The 20031-nt window shown below is 45.2% G+C and overlaps 1 protein-coding gene across 1 annotated transcript in view; it reads right to left on the bottom strand.

Moving 5' to 3' along the window:
• Nucleotides 1-19255: 19255 nt before the first annotated feature.
• Nucleotides 19256-20031, bottom strand: part of LOC124775202 — a 116579-nt gene continuing 115803 nt past the window's right edge. Inside the window, exon 7 of the mRNA XM_047250041.1 lies at nucleotides 19256-19549. Coding sequence (XP_047105997.1) covers nucleotides 19256-19549 — 294 coding nt within the window. The remainder of the gene's footprint in view (nucleotides 19550-20031) is intronic.

The following is a 20031-nucleotide window of genomic DNA, read 5'->3' as shown; positions in this document are numbered from 1 at the left end:
GGGCTTGCTTGGTAGTGCGACGTCTAGAGCACCATTGACGGCTGCGGTATGAATACTGCTGGCTGACACTTGTGCACTCAAAGGCACACGAAACACAGTACTGGAACCACGTCATTTTTCCAGACGAATCCTGGTTCTCGCTTCAGCACCAAGATGGACGTATGCCTTTTTTGCGTTACCGAGTAGATAAGAAGTGGCAGATTGCATTCGTCATAGTCATATGAGCGCAGCGCATGATGGTACAGTGTGCCATTGGGTATCAGTCTTCATAGCTTGTAATCTGAAGAGCAAGTGTGACACTTCTGTTGTGTTAAAGCCAGCGACAGTGCCCTACCTTCGCAATCTCCGTGGCTTTACCTTCAACAAGATAAATCAATACTGCATGATGCCTCTGCTGAGCTGGCCTACTTCGAAATACAGGGCGTTGGACATTTGCCCTGTCCACCAGATCTTTCGCCTACTGAAAACATCTGGACACTTGGTCCCAGGGAACTGGCACCTCACCCCATGCCAGCCTTCACTGCTGACGAGCTCATAGATTTGAAGTAGCGTGGAATGTTGTACTCGTATCTGCCAATTCAGTCTCAGCTTTACTCGATGACCAGAGAGGATAAGGCAGTTGGAGCTACCACAAGTGGCGGCTGAGTGCACTGGATTTCACAAACTGTATTCTCCCAAATCATCCACAAGTTTAATCACACTTACTTCTTACCGAAATGTTCGCCTGTAATACGGAAAGATTTATCATTTGCTTTCTTTCCTGGTCTTGCAGTTTTAATGAGCACATGGGACTACGCAAGTTCACATAACCCGACACCCGTGAACCGGATTTTATTGACGACCATTTTAGAAGTTTGATGTGTTTATGTGGCTTCTTTCTTGTTAACTTCTAGAACTAGATTTTGTTATGAAGCTCACTTCGTTGAGTCTCGGGAAGTGGAACAAGACAAAACTATCAAGGATCGATATTAAATACAATTTACTTTTATCTTAAGCTAAAAGCCATTCAATTACTCCTCTGATTGATGTTAATCACAAATAAGAAATGTCTTTCACTATCTGATTTTATAGTTTCGGGCCTAGCAAACTGAGATGTACTTTCGTTGTAACTTAAAACTACTTTTTCGTAGGAAAAATGATTTCAGTGCTTCCTTGCTACAGCGACCACAGACGACAGGCTGGTAGTTAATAGTGTCTACTTATTGAACAATGGATTAGCGCTGCGCTGCGCTGCGAAGCGATTTAACAGTTATCTTTTCTCAATTGTATTTCAAAATGAATCCCTCAGAGTGAATTAAATTGATTTTTCACAAAACCAGTTGTGAATTGGACTTTAAATAAAACTGAAACTCTTTCCTAGTTGACTTTTCCCCATAGTATGTCTTCAGAACATAGGTAAGGTAATTTTAAAAAATTAAAGTTTTTAGATCCTTTTGATCTCATATATTTTCATAACTCAAGATTCATATTCTCAGATAAGCTAACACTGAACCAAAATGAACACTGAATGAGTAAACGATGTGACTGAATCAAAATGAGCTAAGAGAATAATCTGAACAAAATGAGGGCGATACACTATTGTCTTTATTGATTATAGATTAATACAAAAAAATTATAATCAAGACTGTTCTTTCTCCTTCAATGTCTTAGGATTATACTGCAGTCCTTTTTATAAGTAATACTTAAATATTCCAATTAAACTAATGAAATTTTATTTTTCATTGAAATTACGGCTTAAGGCCGTCAAAGCATAGCTACAATGGGAAATAAAACTCAATTCAATTACCCTTTGATCCTCTGTCTGTCTCTACGCTTAATCTTAAACTGCACTGGTAATCAGTAGTATTACGGTTTCATTGTACGAGGGCTATCCACAAAGTACATTACGTTTTGGAATTAAAAATAAATAAAGTATTGGAAATTTTTTTTATTATATACAGATGAAAGCCACACTTAAATACTACTTTTCTACATAGTTGCCATTTAAATTAAGGCACTTATCGTAGCGATGGACGAGCTTGGAAATTCCTTCGTCGTAAAATTCGGCCGCCTGCGCCTTCATCCACGTGGCGACTGTCTTTTGGGACAGAAAAGGTGTGATTTTTGTGGATTTCCTGGAAAGAGGCACGACAATAAAACCTCAAAGTTATTGCCAAACTCTGCTCAACCTCAGAAGAGCAATACTAAACAAGCGCTGGGGAAAGTTGGGCTCAAAGATCTTGCTGATTCACGACAACGCCCGGGCCCACACGGCAAATGTCACTCGTGAAGTTCTCGAATCTTTTAAGTGGGAGTTGTTTCCCCATCCGCCGTACAGTCCCGACCTGGCACCAAGCGACTTCCACTTATTCCCAGCAATGAAGAAGTGGTTGGCTATGCAGCGTTTTGATGACGACGCACAGTTTCAAGAAGAGGTAACCACGTGGTTGAAGGCGCAGGCGGCCGAATTTTACGACGAAGGAATTTCCAAGCTCGTCCATCGCTACGATAAGTACCTTAATTTAAATGGCAACTATGTAGAAAAGTAGTATTTAAGTGTGGCTTTCATCTGTATATAATAAAAAAAAATTTCAATACTTTATTTATTTTTAATTCCAAAACGTAATGTACTTTGTGAATAGCCCTCGTATTTTATGTTCTTTGAAGTCCAAATTTGATCTAGTGACTATCGGATTACTCCTAATACTTGCACTGGAATATATGACTAGGCTTACATGTGATATACATTGCTAATTCCCTCCTTGCAGGTGTTTGTCAACGACAGTGGACGTTTATAAGACATTCTTGCGTTACTTTTTTGTCAAAGTTATCACAAGTCACTATTTTCCGTGTTAACTGAGAGCACATGCAACACAAAGTGAATTTAATTCATTCACAAGTTGAACGCATTTCCTCTTCAACATCGATTTCGTCCCAATATTTGGTACATGCAGGACTTGGGCGGAAACGAAAGTAACAGAATTGGTGGCTCCAGATATCCAAGCGTTCAGAAAAAAATGGTTTTTTGGCGCGAGTCTGAGAAGGGATTAGTCATTTATGTCAGTGTTGTTTCCAAGCAACTATTGGCACAGCGGGAAGCGTACATGTCGGTAATCCATCGAGCAGTCCCTATGTGGAAGCTTGTTTTATTTTCAGGTTTTACCTTACTGACACTCCAAATTAATCTAAATAATGCTCAGAATACTGTATTTATTAATTATTTTATAAAATACATCAAGAGGAAAGGCAAAGAAAACTTTGGGATTGCAAATAAGTTTCGAAGATGGGATTGTAAGGCGTACATAGGAAGTTGGTATGTAAAATAAGATACTTTTATTATCTTAAGGTCGCTGTTTTACACGTGCTGGGGTGATATTCATCATAAAAAAATGGTGGGCAGTAATATTCTCGGCATTTTGCTTTCGTTATAAACGCCGCATTTTTATAATTATTTGTCCTTTTTAAAGTTTCAACAGAAAACCAAAATTGTTTTACGTTCATAAAAGGTTCTCTCTCTACATCTACATCTACATCTACATGATTACTCTGCAATTCACATTTAAGTGCTTGGCAGAGGGTTCATCGAACCACAATCGTACTATCTCCCTACCATTGCACTGCCGAACAGCGGACGGGAAAAACGAACCCCTAAACCTTTCTGTTCGAGCTCTGATTTCTCTTATTTTATTTTGATCATCATTCCTACCTATGTAGGTTGGGCTCAACAAAATATTTTCGCATTCGGAAGAGAAAGTTGGTGACTGAAATTTCGTAAATAGATCTCGCCGCGACGAAAAACGTCTTTGCTTTAATGACTTCCATCCCAACTCGCGTATCATATCTGCCACACTCTCTCCCCTATTACGTGATATTACAAAACGAGCTGCCCTTTTTTGCATCCTCTCGATGTCCTCTGTCAATCCCACCTGGTAAGGATCCCACACCGCGCAGCAATATTCCAACAGAGGACGAACGAGTGTAGTGCAAACTGTCTCTTTAGTGGACTTGTTGCATCTTCTAAGTGTCCTGCCAATGAAACGCAACCTTTGTCTCGCCTTCCCCACAATATTATCCATGTGGTCTTTCCAACTGAAGTTGTTCGTAATTTTTACATCCAGGTACTTAGTTGAATTAACAGCCTTGAGAATTGTACTATTTATCGAATAATCGAATTCCAACGGATTTCTTTTGGAACTAATGTGGATCACCTCACACTTTTCGTTATTTAGCATCAACTGCCACCTGCCACACCGCACAGAAATCTTTTCTAAATCGCTTTGCAACTGATACTGGTCTTCGGATGACCTTACTAGACGGTAAATTACAGCATCATCTGCGAACAACCTAAGGGAACTGCTCAGATTGTCACCCAGGTCATTTATATAGATCAGGAACAGCAGAGGTCCCAGGACGCTTCCCTGGGGAACACCTGATATCACTTCAGTTTTACTCGATGATTTGCCGTCTATTACAACGAACTGCGACCTTCCTGACAGGAAATCGCGAATCCAGTCGCACAACTGAGACGATACCCCATAGGCCCGCAGCTTGATTAGAAGTCGCTTGTGACGGTGTCAAAAGCTTTCCGGAAATCTAGAAATACGGAATCAACTTGAGATCCCCTGTCGATAGCGGCCATTACTTCGTGCGAATTAAGAGTTAGCTGCGTTGCACAAGAACGATGTTTTCTGAAACCATGCTGATTTCGTATCAATTGATCGTTCCCTTCGAGGTGATTCATGATGTTTCAATACAGTACATGCTCCAAAACCATACTGCAAACCGACGTCAATGATATAGGTCTGTAGTTCGATGGATTACTCCTACTACCCTTCTTAAACACTGGTGCGACCTGCGCAATTTTCCAATCTGTAGGTACAGATCTATCGGTGAGCGAGCGGTTGTATATGATTGCTAAGTAGGGAGCTATTGTATCAGCGTAATCTGAAAGGAAGCTAATCGGTATACAATCTGGATCTGAAGACTTGCCCGTATCAAGCGATTTGAGTTGCTTCGCAACCCCTAAGGTATCTACTTCTAAGAAACTCATGCTAGCAGCTGCTCGTGTTTCAAAATCTGGAATATTCCATTCGTCTTCCCTGGTGAAGGAATTTCGGAAAACTGCGTTCAGTAACTCCGCTTTACCGGCAAAGTCGTCGTTAACAGTACCATCGGCACTGCGCAGCGAGGGTATTGATGCGTCTTGCCGCTTGTGTACTTTACATACGAACAGAATTTCTTCGGATTTTCTACCAAATTTCGAGACAATATTTCGTTGTGGAACCTATTAAAGGCATGTCGCACTGAAGTACGAGCTAAATTTCGCGCGTCTGTAAATTTTAGCCAATCTTCGGGATTTCGCGTTTTTCTGAAATTCGAATGCTTTTTCCGTTCCCTCTGCAACAGCGTTCGGACCTGTTTTGTGTACCATTGGGGATCAGTTCCATCTCTTACCAATTTATGAGGTATGAATTTCTCAATTGCTGTTGCTATTATATCTTTGAATTTGAGCCACATCTCGTCTACATTTGCATAGTCAGTTGGGAAGGAATGGAGATTGTCTCATAGGAAGGCTTCTAGTGACACTTTATCCACTTTTTTAAATAAAATTATTTTGCGTTTGTTTCTGGTGGATTTGGAAGAAACGGTATTGAGCCTAACTATAACGACCTTGTGATCACTAATCCCAGTACCAGTTATGATGCTCTCTATTAGCTCTGGATTGTTTGTGGCTAAGAGGTCAAGTGTGTTTTCGCAACCATTTACAATTCGCGTGTGTTCGTGGACTAATTGCTCGAAATAATTTTCGGAGAAAGCATTTAGGACAATCTCGGAAAATGTTTTCTGCCTACCACCAGTTTTGAACAAGTATTTTTGCCAACATATCGAGAGAAGGTTGAAGTCCCCACCAACTATAACCGTATGAGTGGAGTATTTATTTGTTACGAGACTCAAATTTTCTCTGAACTGCTTAGCAATTATATCATCGGAGTCTGGGGGTCGGTAGAAGGAGCGAATTATTAACTTAGTTCGGCTGTTAAGTATAACCTCCACCCATACCAATTCACACGGAGTATCTACTTAGACTTCACTACAAGATTAACCACTACTGACAACACAAACACTCCACCACCAATTCTGCCTAATCTATCTTTCCTGAACACCGTCTGAGACTTTGTAAAAATTTCCGCAGAACTTATTTCATGCTTTAGCCAGCTTTCTGTACCTATAACGATTTCAGCTTCTGTGCTTTCTATTAGCGCTTGAAGCTCAGGGACTTTCCCAGCACAACAACAACAATTTACAACTACAATTCCGACTGTTCCTTGATCCAAGAACGTCCTGTATTTGCCATGCACCCTTTGAGATTGCAGCCCACCCCGTACTTTCCCGAGGCCTTCTAACCTAAAAAACCGCCCAGTCCACGCCACACAGCCTCCGCTACCCATGTAGCTGCCAGCTGAGTGTAGTGATCTCCTGACCTATTCAGCGGAACCCGAAACCCCACCACCCTACGGCGCAAGTCAAGGAATCTGCAGGCAACATGGTCGCAAAACCGTCTGAGCCTCTGATTCAGACCCTCCACCCGGCTCTGCACCAAAGGTCCGCAGTCGGTTCTGTCAACGATGCTGCAGATGGTGAGCTCTGCCTTCATCTCGTAAGCAAGACCGGCAGCCTTCACCAAATCAGATAGCCGCTGGAATCCAGAGAGAATTTCCTCAGATCCAAAACGACACACGTCATTAGTGCCGACATGTGCCACCACCTGCAGCTGGCTGCACCCTTTGCTCTTCATGGCATCCGGAAGGACCCTTTCCACAATAGGAATGACTCCACCCGGAGTGCACACGGAGTGCACACTGGATTTCTTCTCCTCCTTAGCCGCCATATCCCTAAGGGGCCCCATTACGCGCCTGACGTTGGAGGTCCCAACTATCAATAAGCCCACCCTCATTGCACTGTTTCACAGAAAGCACGCGTAACGCATCATTTCGCCAAATAATTGTGACGATAGCTGTTGACGCAGAACAGAACGTATTTCGATATAGTCCTCTCGGAATGTGACTTCTATTTCTTTCACGATGAGATAAGAGAATTTTTGAAGGTTTGTGATCAAATAGTTTAGTTGACGATAAAAACAGACATCGCCGGGTACCCTCAGCTGCCGATCGCTGCTCGATCAGAGAATGAAGCCAACAAAATAATAGGTCCTTCACGCTTTAATTTCAGTCTCTTTCTTAGAAATTTATGTGCACTACAAATATCACTTAGCCTTTCCCTTCCACGCCTTTTATGAAAATATTAATAAGTACAGTATCGTGGGCACTATTTCGGTTTATTTGCAGTGTCAGCAAAGTAAAAATTAAAAACAAAAAGCCGTTTCGTATACATACACTATCCCAGGACCCTCTGATTACAGCTCTGTACTTATTCGGCTGCTCAAACCGTTGCCCGTAAACTACGGTAAAGTAAATGGATCACGTCTTGGCGTAAGGGTTGATTGGTTTGTGGGATTTCACGAACGTGAAACATCCATAAAGAACAAAAACAAACAATGGAGTTCACAAGAGACGACACAGGACAAGAAAGACTCAGAGACCAAAGATATAGAATTAAAATCACGCAGAATGTGACAGCAATACGAAGAGTAACAAGTTTTCAGGAGACAGTATGGTGATACAAAGCTCTAACCTTAATTCAGTCCCAGAACTCGTAACTTACTAGCCGAAAGCTTAAAATTTCGCAGTATGGGTGAACTCATACAGAGACGAAACAAAAGGAATTAAAATCACACAGAGTGTGACAGATGGTGGCCGACCATAGAGACAAAAAAGGAAAAGCCAACCACCGAGAAATCATTAAAAACTCAATTTAAAACCGTAGGCCAAAGGCCAGACTCAACACAAAAAAAGACAAACCTTTAGATTAAGTGCCATGGCAGTGTCATCTGTTGAAAGGGTAGATAGTGTATCAGGCAGCGCAAATGTCTTCTGCCTGAGCACAGCTAAAAGGGGACAGGCCAACAAAACGTGGACCACCGTCAAAGCCGCCCCGCAGCAACATAGAGGCGGGTCCTCACGGCTCAGTAAATGTCTGTGCGTCAGCCAGGTGTGGCCAATGCAGAGCCGACAAAGGACAACAGAGTCCCTCCGAGTGGCTCGCATGGTTGACCGCCACACAGTCGTCGTCTCCTTGATAGCACGGAGTTTATTGGGTGTGGTCAGATCGCGCCATTCAGTGTCCCAAAGCGTGAAAACTTTACGGCGTAAGACTGCTCGCAAATCAGTCTCCGGTAGGCCAATGTCCAGAGTTGGTTCACTGGTGGCCTGTTTGGCCAGGAGGTCAACACGTTCATTGCCCGGGATGCCGACACGACCAGGGGTCCACACAAAGACCACAGAGCGGCCACGACGGGCAAGAGTATAGAGGGACTCCTGGACAGCCATCACCAGACGAGAGTGAGGGAAGCACTGGTCGATAGCTCGTAAACTGCTCAGGGCGTCGCTACAGATAACGAGGGACTCACATGAGCAGGAGCTGATATGCTCTAGGGCACGAAAGATGACGACTAGCTCAGCAGTGAAAACGCTGCAGCCAGCCGGCAGTGAGTGTTATTCGTAATAGTCCCCTAGAGTGAGAGCATAACCGACACAAACAGCAACTATCGAACCGTAAGTGTAAACAATGCCAGAGCCCTGATACGTGGCAAGGATGGAAAGAAAGCGGCGGCAGAAGGCCTCCAGAGAGAGTTAGTCCTTCAGGCCCTGCGCCAATTGAAGCCGAAGGGAAGGGCGGGGCACACACCGTGGGGGTGTACGCAGGGGGGCTCGGAAAGGAGGTGGAAGAGGGAAAACCCCAAGCCCAGAGAGAAGCTCTCTGATGCGGACCATGATCATACAACCCGACTGGGGCCGATGTTCTGGGAGATGGACGACCGACTGAGGGAATAGGAGATGATAATTTGGATGCCTGGGCATGCTACAAACATGTGTAGCATAAGCGGCCAGTAAACGTTGGCGCCATAACTGCAGTGGAGGGACACCTGCTTCCACAAATATGCAGTTCACCGGGCTGGTCCGGAAAGCACCAGTGGAAAGACGGATTCCACTGTGAAGGATTGGGTCCAGCACCCGCAACGCAGGAGGGGATGCTGAACCATAAGCCGGGCTCCCATAATCCAGACGGGACTGGATTAACGCCTGGTAGAGCTGTAAGAGGGTTGATCGGTCGGCGCCCCAGCTGGTGTGGCTCAAGCATCGCAGAGCATTAAGATGCCGCCAACACATCTGTTTAAACTACTAAATATGTGGGAGCCAAGTCAACCGGGCATCAGAAACCACACCCAGAAACCGATGTGCCTCCACCACAGCAAGAGGTTCGCCGTCGAGATAAAGCCGCAGCTCAGGGTGAACAGTGCGTGGCCGGCTGAAATACATGAGGCAGGCCTTGGCAGCCGAAAGCTGGAAGCCATGCGCTACAGCCCACGACTGCGCCTTGCAGATAGCGCCCTGCAGCTGACGTTCAGCAGCTGCAATGCCAGTGGAGCTATAGTAGAGGCAGCAGTCTTCAGCATACAAGGAAGCTGAGACAGACGTTCCCACCGCCGCAGCGAGCCCATTAATTGCAATTAAAAACAGGCAGACACTTATGACAGACCCCTGCGATACCCTGTTCTCCTGAACTCGGGGGGGAACTATGGGAGGCTGCGACTTGCACTCGGAAGGTACGATGCGACAGAAAATTTCGTATGAAAATCAGCAGTGGACCTCAAAGATCCCAACTATGATGCATACAGAGGATGTGATGGCACCATGTCATATCGTACGCTTTCCACATGTCAAAAAAGACAGAGACGAGATGCAGACGGCGAGCAAAGGCCGTACAGATGGCTGACTTCAGGCTCACCAGATTGTCGGCAGCAGAGCGGCCTTTATGGAACCCACCCTGAGACGGAGCCAGCTGGCCCCGAGACTCGAGTGCCCAACTCAACCGCCAGCTCACCATGCGTTCGAGCAACTTGCAAAAAACGTTGGGGAGGCTAATGGGGCGGTAGCTGTCCACCTCCAATGTGTTCTTGCCAGGTTTCAAAACGGAGATAACAATGCTTTCCCGCCATTGCGACGGAAACTCACCCTGGACCCCGATACAGTTGTAAAGGTCGAGGAGACGTCGCTGGCAGTCCACTGAGAGGTGTTTCAGCATCTGAAAGTGGATGTGATCTGGCCCAGGAACAGTATCAGGGCAAGCAGCTATGGCACTGTGGAATTCCCACTCACTGAATGGAACATTGTAGTATTCAGGATGGCGGGTGTGAAATGAAAAGCTCTGACGTTCCAACCGCTCTTTAATGGAGTGGAAGGCCAGTGAGTAATTCACAGAAGCAGAACTGAGAGCAAAATCGACTGCTAAGTGGTTTGCAATTATGTCGGAGTCAGTACAAGCTGCTCCATTCAGTAACAGTGCAGGACGCTGACAGGGGTCCGATAAACCATAGCGGCGCCTATTCTTGGCTCAAACCTGCGATGGAGAGATATGGAGGCCAATGGTGGAGACATACCGTTCTCGGCACTTCTGCTTGTGTTGGCGAATGATGCGGTGTGCCCGCGCACGGAGCCATTTAAAGGTGATGAGGTTTTCTAATGAGGGATGCCACTTGTGACTCTGGAGCGCCTGCCTGCAATCTTTAATCGCCTCGGCGGTCGCAGATGACCACCAAGGCAGAAGAACGGGGAATGGCAGATTTTGCGGCACTAACGATGCCGGTGGTGACTGAGTGAACCACCGCATCAATGGCTTCATTAGAAAGAGGCTCAATGGCGGCAGTGGAGGAGAAGTCAGCCTTATTCATAGCCCATCTGCAAGGGCGCCCAGGAGAGTGACTCTGTGGTAGTGACAGAAATATCGGGAAGTGGTCACTACCACACAGGTCGTCATGCACACTCCATTGGACAGAGGGTAAGAGGCTAGGGCTGCAGATCGAAAGGTCGATGGCGGAGTACGTGCCATGCACCACACTGAAATGTGTGAAGGCACCATCATTTAAAACGGAAAGGTCGAGCTGTGTCAATACATTCTCAATGGTGTTGTCACTGACCCACCCCACATAGGGTTATGGACGTTGAAGTCACCCAGTAACAGGAAAGGTGGCGGCAAATGGGCTATCAGCGCAACCAGGACATGCTGCGGGACATCACCATCTGGTGGAAGATAAAGACTGCAGACAGTAACAGCCTATGGCGTTCACAACCGAACAGCGACAGAGAGGGACAGACTCGCTGTGAAGGGAGTGAAGGACGTAGATTCAGACGCCACCAGATACCCTTTCATAAGCTGACCGGTTCCTATAATAACCCCAATAGCCTCGGAGGGTGGGGGTTCGCATTGCTGGAAACCAAGTTTCTTGAAGAGCAATTCAGAGGAAAGGGTGAAGGCTGAGAAGTTGTCGGAGCTCAGCAAGATGGTGGAAGAAACCGCCACAGTTCCATTGGAGGATGACATTGTCCATGGCCGAGAAAGGCGTGAAGGGACTGGGGAGGCAGATTACGACTCCTGGACACCTGCTGCCACCGACTGAGTGTCGGTTCAACTGCTATCCATTGCGTCTTAGCGACCGGCGAGGTCCAGGTCCTCTGCAGACGCCAGAATGTCCACCTCGTCCTGAGACACAGAGCTGGAAGTTTGCGGTCGCATGGGTGCCACCGCTAGTTCCTTGGGCTTAGAGCTCTTCTTGGATTTCTCATGCTGCTCCTTGGCTTTCACAGGCTGGGAGGGCTTCACCGATTCAGTCTTTGGGATGAAGGAGGATTGCGAAGCCCTATGACCAGCTGGTTGTGGGCACTTATGCCACTGTCAGACGTCCGCCTTCCCGCTTGTGGAAACCTCGGAAGGTAGAGATCCAAGACGTTAGACGCTTCTCCGGCTTAGAAGCGGTGACGGACGTCCCCGATGGGTGGGGAGGGGGGGGGGGGGTGTTGTTCCCAAGGTAAGTGGCGTAGGAGCAACAGGGGTTATAATACCCCCTATGGGCAAGGGGGCAGGTATTGTATGGTTCGGTGATCCGACTGGAAGTCGCAGAACTGATGGGGCTAACGCAGTTGGTTGGTTGGTTGGTTGTTTCGGGGAAGGAGACCAGACAGCGAGGTCATCGGTCTCATCGGATTAGGGAAGGACGGGGAAGGAAGTCGGCCGTGCACTTCGAAAGGAACCATCCCGGCATTTGCCTGGAGCGATTTAGGGAAATCATGGAAATTCTAAATCAGGATGGACGGACGCGGGATTGAACCGACGTCCTCCCGAATGCGAGTCCAGTGTCTAACCACTGCGCCACCTCGCTCGGTGCTAACACGGTTGTTGTTGCAGTGGCATAGGAGGAAGTCATTCGCACAAGGTGTAGTCGTTCATATTTCCTCTTAGCCTCAGTATAGGTCAGTCGGTCCAGGGCCTTATATTCCATAATTTTGCGCTCTTTCTGTAAGATCCTGCAGTCTGGCGAGCAAGGTGAATGATGCTCTCCGCAGTTGACACAGATGGGAGGCAGGGCACATGAAGTATTGGAATGTTATGGGCGTCCGCAATCTCGACATGTGAAGCTGGAAGTACAGCAGGAAGACATATGGCCGAACTTCCAGCACTTAAAGCAACACATCCGTTGAGGGATATAGGGCTTGACATCACAACAGTAGACCATCACCTTGACCTTCTCCGGCAATGTATCACACTCGAAGGCCAAGGTGAAGGCACCGGTAGCAACCTGATTATCCCTCGGACCCTGATGAACTCGCCGGACGAAATAAACACCTTGACGCTCTAAGTTGGCGCGCAGCTCGTCATCAGACTGCAAAAATAGGCCCCCATGGAAAATAATACCCTGGACCATATATGTGGTGTGATGGTAACGTTAACATCCCCCAACGTGTCACAGGCAAGTAACCTGCGTGACTGGTCAGAGGATGCCGTTTTTATCAAAACTGACCCAGAGCGCATTTTGGACATGCCCTCCACCTCCACAAACTTGTCCTCAAAATGCTCTACGAAAAACTGTGGCTTGGTGGACATGAGACACTCCCCATGAGCTCTCGTACAAATTAGGAACCAGGGCGAATAACTGTCGCTGCCATCCTGAGACTTACGCTCCTCCCACGGTGTGGCCAGAGAGGGGAACGTTTTCGGATCGTATTTCTGAGCATTGACTTGATCCCAAGAACGCTTAGTGACTGGTGGTGGCTGGCCATCAGCGAGAGATGATGTACCACGCTTCATTGTGGGTCATCCGCACTGATGCCACCCACTCCGAGCAAGGGCCCTCCCCACTGGCACCACCCAGCCTCAGCAAGGGCCACCTGGCAGGAAGGCCATTGCCGGGAGTTCCGAGCCCCCAGGGAAATAGGCGTCTACTCCTTGGCATACATGGGGACTTAACGGCGCAGGCATCAGTAGAGCGATCCCTGTGTTGTCAGGGGGTTACAACCAAAAGGATACATGGCGGCCACACCACAACAGACTGGCTACCGTGCTGGATTTTAGGTGCAAAATGTCCAAGGTCGTCGTCTCAGCAATCGTAATTGCACCCAGGAACGTATCCACGCCCAAGAGATGGAAAACGAGCGGGACAGCATTACGACGACGAGAAAGCCGGCTAAAGTTCTCAACGCACGACGGATACAGTGCACCATGTAAGGTGCCCTTCCCCAGTTGGCTCGCTCTTCGGAAGAATTTAGAAAGATGGAGGTCAAACCCGAGATGGTACCATCACATAAGGTCGAAACTTTTGAGACTCCTTTTAATCGCCTCTTACGACAGGCAGGAATACCAAGGGCCTGTTCTTACCCCTGGACCCGCAGGGGGTCACGCCTTGGCCGACCAGCGCCATAGACGTTATTTTCTTAGAACTATTTTTTCTGAAGTATTTGGTCATCAGGAGCTCCCACTGCTGCCACTTTCATATCTGGTCAAATCCTGCATATACCACAAACTGGACGAAGTTGGTGATGACTATTAGTTGTAGTCCGCTTGACAATAAATTTGTGTGATAAAGTTTTAAAGCGTACGAATGAAAGTTACTGTTATTGCTGTAGTATACAGTGAAGTTGTAGCATCAGAAAATTGTAGCGAAATGCAGGAAGATCTGCAGCGGATAGGCACTTGGTGCAGGGAGTGGCAATTGACCCTTAACATAGACAAAAGTAATGTATTGCCAATGCATAGAAAGAAGGATCCTTTATTGCACGATTATATGATAGCGGAACAAATACTGGTAGCAGTTACTTCTGTAAAATATCTGGGAGTATGCGTGCGGAACGATTTCAAGTGGAATGATCATATAAAAGTAATTGTTGGTAAGGCGGGTACCAGGTTGAGATTCATTGGGAGAGTCCTTAGAAAATGTAGTCCATCAACAAAGGAGGCGGCTTACAAAACACTCGTTCGACCTATACTTGAGTATTGCTCATCAGTGTAGGATCCGTACCAGATCGGGTTGACGGAGGACATAGAGAAGATCCAAAGAAGAGCGGCGCGTTTCATCACAGGGTTATTTGGTAACCGTGATAGCGTTACGGAGACGTTTAGAAAACTCAAGTGGCAGACTCTGCAAGAGAGGCGCTCTGCATCGCGGTGTAGCTTACTCGCTAGGTTTCGAGAGGGTGCGTTTCTGGATGAGGTATCGAATATATTGCTTCCCGTTACTTATACCTCCCGAGGAGATCACGAATGTAAAATTAGAGAGATTCGAGCGCGCACGGAGGCTTTCAGACAGTCGTTATCCCGCGAACCATACGCGACTGGAACAGAAAAGGGAGGTAATGACAGTGGCACGTAAAGTGCCCTCCGCCACACACCGTTGGGTGGCTTGCGGAGTATAAATGTGGATGTAGATGTAGATGTATTCCCGTATGATAATACTCATTTCATAGCTTTTCAGAATATAGGAGGCATAAGGTTTTTTTTTTTTTTTTTTTTTTTTTTTTTTTGTAATTCCTTCGAAGCAGTTCCACTAGAACTACGCTTTCTCTAGTAAGCAACATAGAGAAAGTAAAGAAAGGAAGAAAATTATGAAAAATGTGGGAACGTTGCGGGTTTAGTGTTTCAGACAGAATTCAATCAGTAGCTCACAGTAGTTTGTGCAACAAGAACGAAAACTTTTTTATGTGTTTTCAGTTAAAGTAATTCCTTATTCTGCTACTAGCAACGTTTGTGTACTTGATTTATTTTCAGTTATTAACCAATAGTAAAACTTGAACATTTTTACAACGCATAATGGCGCAGTGATTTACTTAAAATATAAGCGCATTAATGTACATAGAAAATTTTTAATACACTTTCAAAGTAGCGGATAGTAATCATCGTTCACATATATGTTGTCTACCTAGTCCATCAGAATGTAAATCACAGTTTGATGTTATAAATAACTGATTAACCATAAGGTCATTTGCGCTGGAAATGTGCGTCTTCTCTTTCCTGTCACACCTTTCTTGATCTACGTTTCTCATGCATAGCGGTATCACCCTCCCCGTGCCACTATTAATTTTACCGGTCGGATTCCTAGCCTGGGGACGTTAGTTCATTGTTTTCGATAACCATCTAACTGTTCTCATCTGAAGCCGGAGATCTCTCTGAAAGTTAATTTGAGAGGTGCAGTAACCCTAACTGCGCTCTAGTCCACATTTGGCTTCGACCTCATCCAAAGATACACTTCTGGAGGCTAGTTGTTTGGATTATAACACTGGGTGTAGGTTTCTTCTGGATAAATCACATTTCTATCACGTTTAGTACGTTGTTACTCAAACATGTTTTGGCCCATTTTTTACTATCTTCTGTGAATAATTGTTGCCTGATATATCCTGAAGATAATTATTGTAAATGGTGCGGCAACAAATACGTAATAAAACTAGGACAAACACATTTAGGACTCTTTATTTTGTTTGAGGTTATCAGTTCTTCGTTTAAGCTTAGGTGATAAAAATTAAACAGAAGAAATAGTTACACGATAAGCGTGAACAGCCTGAAATTCACCTGACTTACCATGTCCGCTACATAATGGGAACTTAAGTGCTTAATTCGGTGACGCTCGGTTGAATGGTGTGTTATTCGAATCCTCAATTTGGGACGACGTAGTGTTGTACAGTTCCCTGTCACCGAAGTAAGCGGTAATGTTTTGGGTTGAATACTACCTCGGTCTTTACTTTCTACTGAAATTTGGGTACGCGATGCATATAACAACAGCACAAACTACTGCAAAAAACGGAATAATTTACTTTCTTGGTCCTTCCAAATGTCTGTAAATGGTAAACTTGAATCCACTGACGAAAGTTTGGAAGTTTTTCAGGAAATACTTTCTGATTATTTTTGTACATGGGACCGTAGTTTCCGCTGGCTTGTTGCAGAGTTGTTAGATAGCAGTGGACTGGTCAGGGCGATTCTCTTCCACGGCCAACTCGACTAGCAGACACTGCACCAATGAACTTATTCTTCTAGTGGCATGTGAAGAGCGTATTTTACTTGATTCCGAGCAATTCATACGATACGTGGACCAGGTTGCTAATACACGAAATTAGGTTGCCTAACTCTGCAGATCCTTGGCGTGTATGGCAGCCGATGATGTGTCACTGTACACTCTGCCGTGACCATGATGGTTCACATTTTGAATAATATTTCGAAAGGCGTTTAGGTGTGTGAAAAAGGATAGACCATGCCCATAAGTAGTGATAAAAACTAATACTTTTATGATACGCAGAACACGTAATTTTCATTCCTCGGATAACGAGAGTTCAAATGGTTCAAATGGCTCTGAGCACTATGGGACACAACTGCTGTGGTCATAAGTCCCCTAGAACTTAGAACTACTTAAACCCAACTAACCTAAGGACATCACACACATCCATGCCCGAGGCAGGATTCGAACCTGCGACCGCAGCGGTGGTGCGGTTCCAGACTGTAGCGCCTTTAACCGCTCGGCCACTCCGGCCGGCGATAACGTTCTTACGTAGCACACACTTACTCATAATCAGCGTAATGAAAAGAAATGGGACTCCATATTCAACAACGCAAGAGTGTATTGGTTCGCAAATGAAACAGGTTACTTTAAACATGCCTTCCGCTTGTACCATACACCAGTGTGCTGATTCTCCTCGCTTATGTAAACGCAGATTCAGAATGCAGACATTACTGGTTATCAGAGTGATCATTTAAATACTCCCTTTGAACATAATATCGCAGAAGTTCACAGATACAGCACAATGTCTCACAATAGCAGCTAGCAACGGAGTATACGTAGCCCTAAGTAGACGTAGTTAGCATGCAGGAAAAATTTCACTGATTGTTATTGATAGTTCTCAGTGACAGCTCAGTAGTTGAAAGTCTATATCTGAGCGACTGTGACTCGTTTAGCTAACTTACGTGTTAAGGCAACAAGACGGCCGTCAAGCAACGTGGCACAATCTAGGTGTTACATACAAAGAGTGATATGTCTCTGGCAAATGAACTCATAATAATTAGATTTAACACGCAATATATTGAGTTCAAATACAAGATGAAAGCTTTAAAGCTTCTTAGACATATTCCAAACTACAATTCGAAGATTTAGATTTACATGCAGAAACAAACATCGTCTGTGCAACATCTTATTCAGATATCTTCAAAAGTTAAACTTTACATTTCAGGACCGAGTTCACATGTGACTTTACAATAGCACGGTGGGAAAGAAAGTAATATGTGGTGCAAAAGCCAACATCCGCGAAGCCTGGCCTACCCGGATCCTCATGCACTGTAATGTCTCCACAACAGCATGGATCTGCTCCAGACAAAGACAGCATCCTTCAGAACATCCGAACACGATACAAAGTGCCTCTTCGACTTTACCATACGAAGTCCTAACAGCAAGTGACCAAGAAATATGGCCTGCTAATTTCGAACTACAAGAACCGCATGTCCCAACACCCGCGAACGAATACTATTGGTCGAGAGAAAACCTACTGACCAATGATTTAAGTGTGTCACAGTAATCAGGCAAAGAGATTGATCAAGACCTTGTATCGATAAATCGGAACTGGATAGAGAAAGTCCTCAAACCGTGATGCACGAAAAGACAAAATACGCTTTAACGGAGTAAAAGAGCTGAGAAAACATGTTCCTTACAGCCGGTAAGGGAACAGTTCTGTGTTTGTCATGCACTGTACTGTACACTCACAGATCAGACTTAACACACTTTATTGAAAGTGTACGTGTCTCGTCTGGCTGTTGTGGACTTATTCTGTGTTCTGTGTCAGATGTTTTAGTGATTGCACATTGCAGTCCTTTCCATTATTGTGAAGTTATTTTCACAAAATGAAGGCAATTTGAGTAACAAACCAAATAAAACATGTTTTTCATCATTATTCAGTAACGAGCAACACGCGAATATGGGTCCCATATATAAAAAATCAGAAAAAAATTCTTGAACAACATCCGAAACTTGATCGGCGAATTTCAGGTTCACTATGAATATTACGGTGATGTGACTTTGCTAATCAAGTTAAACCAGTTTTAGAATGTATTGTTGTGTGAGGCAAAAAGAAAGTAATATACTGAAAGCATTGGATACAGTAAGTTTGAGTAATGGACGTGTAAGATGCATGTCGTTAGCGTAGCGTGTTTCCTTCACGCATGCGGAGGCGGTTGCTGCGAAAAGTTAGAAAAATGGGATCCACGATGTAGGGTGATGGAAGCTTGGCTCGCTCATCAGAGCACGAAACATGTTGTGCAGCCTGAAACTTTGTTAAAGTGCTAAAAGGCCATTATTGCTGTGCATATACATGTGGGCTCCGTAATAGGGCAAAAGATACATGCATTGCAGTGTCTAGTGCGAGCTGTAATCTTAAATCCCCGAGCATCTGCCGCGATCCGTTTGCTGAACGAGCAAGATCGTAATTATGCTCACGATTTGGCAATCAGCGGATCTGAGTGGTTAGTTTGTGAAAGTGAATTAGATTTATGTATGAGAATAACGTGTAAGCACTACTCCCCTGAAAAAGAACTATTTCTGAGTATGTTTGAATTTCTCTGGAACTGTGTTACCCAAATCAGTACAAGAGGGTACATTCATTCCTTTCGTGTCCAACTTTTTACTATCGGAATAGATGACTCTATTCCCAGACCAAGTTCTCGACCACAAAATAGCAGGATAATACCAAATACAGGTGGCTGTACTAACTGGAAGGAGGTAGGCAACATTGTTACTGTGGCAAGTGCGTTCTAAATCTTCTGTTGCACTGTACTTTCAATGCAGTCCAAAACGTTAACACTAAGCCCACATCTTGTCTTGGTGACAACTGGAGCTACGATGTTTCCGGTTCGGGGCGAGACGTTCTCTGCTCGGATACACGCTGACGACATTCCTGGTAGTAATTTTGTAAACAAGCAGCTCAGCAAGGAAAGTGATTATAGACAGCACCAGCCCTAATATGAGCAGCGCGAACTCGCCCTGGACGTGTCCGAGCCGCAGTTTCGTTGGGCCGTCTCCAGCGTGCGACGAGGACGACGAGATTGCCGTCTGCACCGCCAGCTGCACGCGGGCGGCCATCCACTGGCGAGACACCTGCGAAAACGAAGAGGAGTTGGAGCTCATGGTGCCCTCAACGTCGAGGCAGTTAATGAAGGAGCACTGGGTCACTGGCACATGGATAAGGTAACAATGGGCTGACTGGAAATTTAAGAATTCAAGAACCTTCTCGAGGGTTTCACCTGCATCGATCAGGGAAACCACAAGAAACTTTTATCTGTGGTTACCAACAGGTGAAGGGACCAGTATTTCTTTTAAATGGAAGTCCTGTATCGCCATCACTGCGCCATATCGATCATTACGACAGCGAAAATAATTAGGGAACGCTGAACAGTTGGATTTTGGGAAGTAATTCTTTGTGGCCGTATAACGGATTCTCCAGACAAGAGATTATTAGACAAAATAATCAGTATTTGACTAGTTCAGTTATTGTTGCATCATATAAATTCGAAAGTACACTTTGGGTATTTGGTTTTATAGAACTGGAGAAAATCAATCTGGGTTCTTAAAAAGTTTAG

This window comes from Schistocerca piceifrons, chromosome 2 (assembly GCF_021461385.2).
Source record: "Schistocerca piceifrons isolate TAMUIC-IGC-003096 chromosome 2, iqSchPice1.1, whole genome shotgun sequence".
Lineage (NCBI taxonomy): Eukaryota > Metazoa > Arthropoda > Insecta > Orthoptera > Acrididae > Schistocerca > Schistocerca piceifrons.
This window is presented reverse-complemented; position numbering and strand designations above follow the sequence as displayed.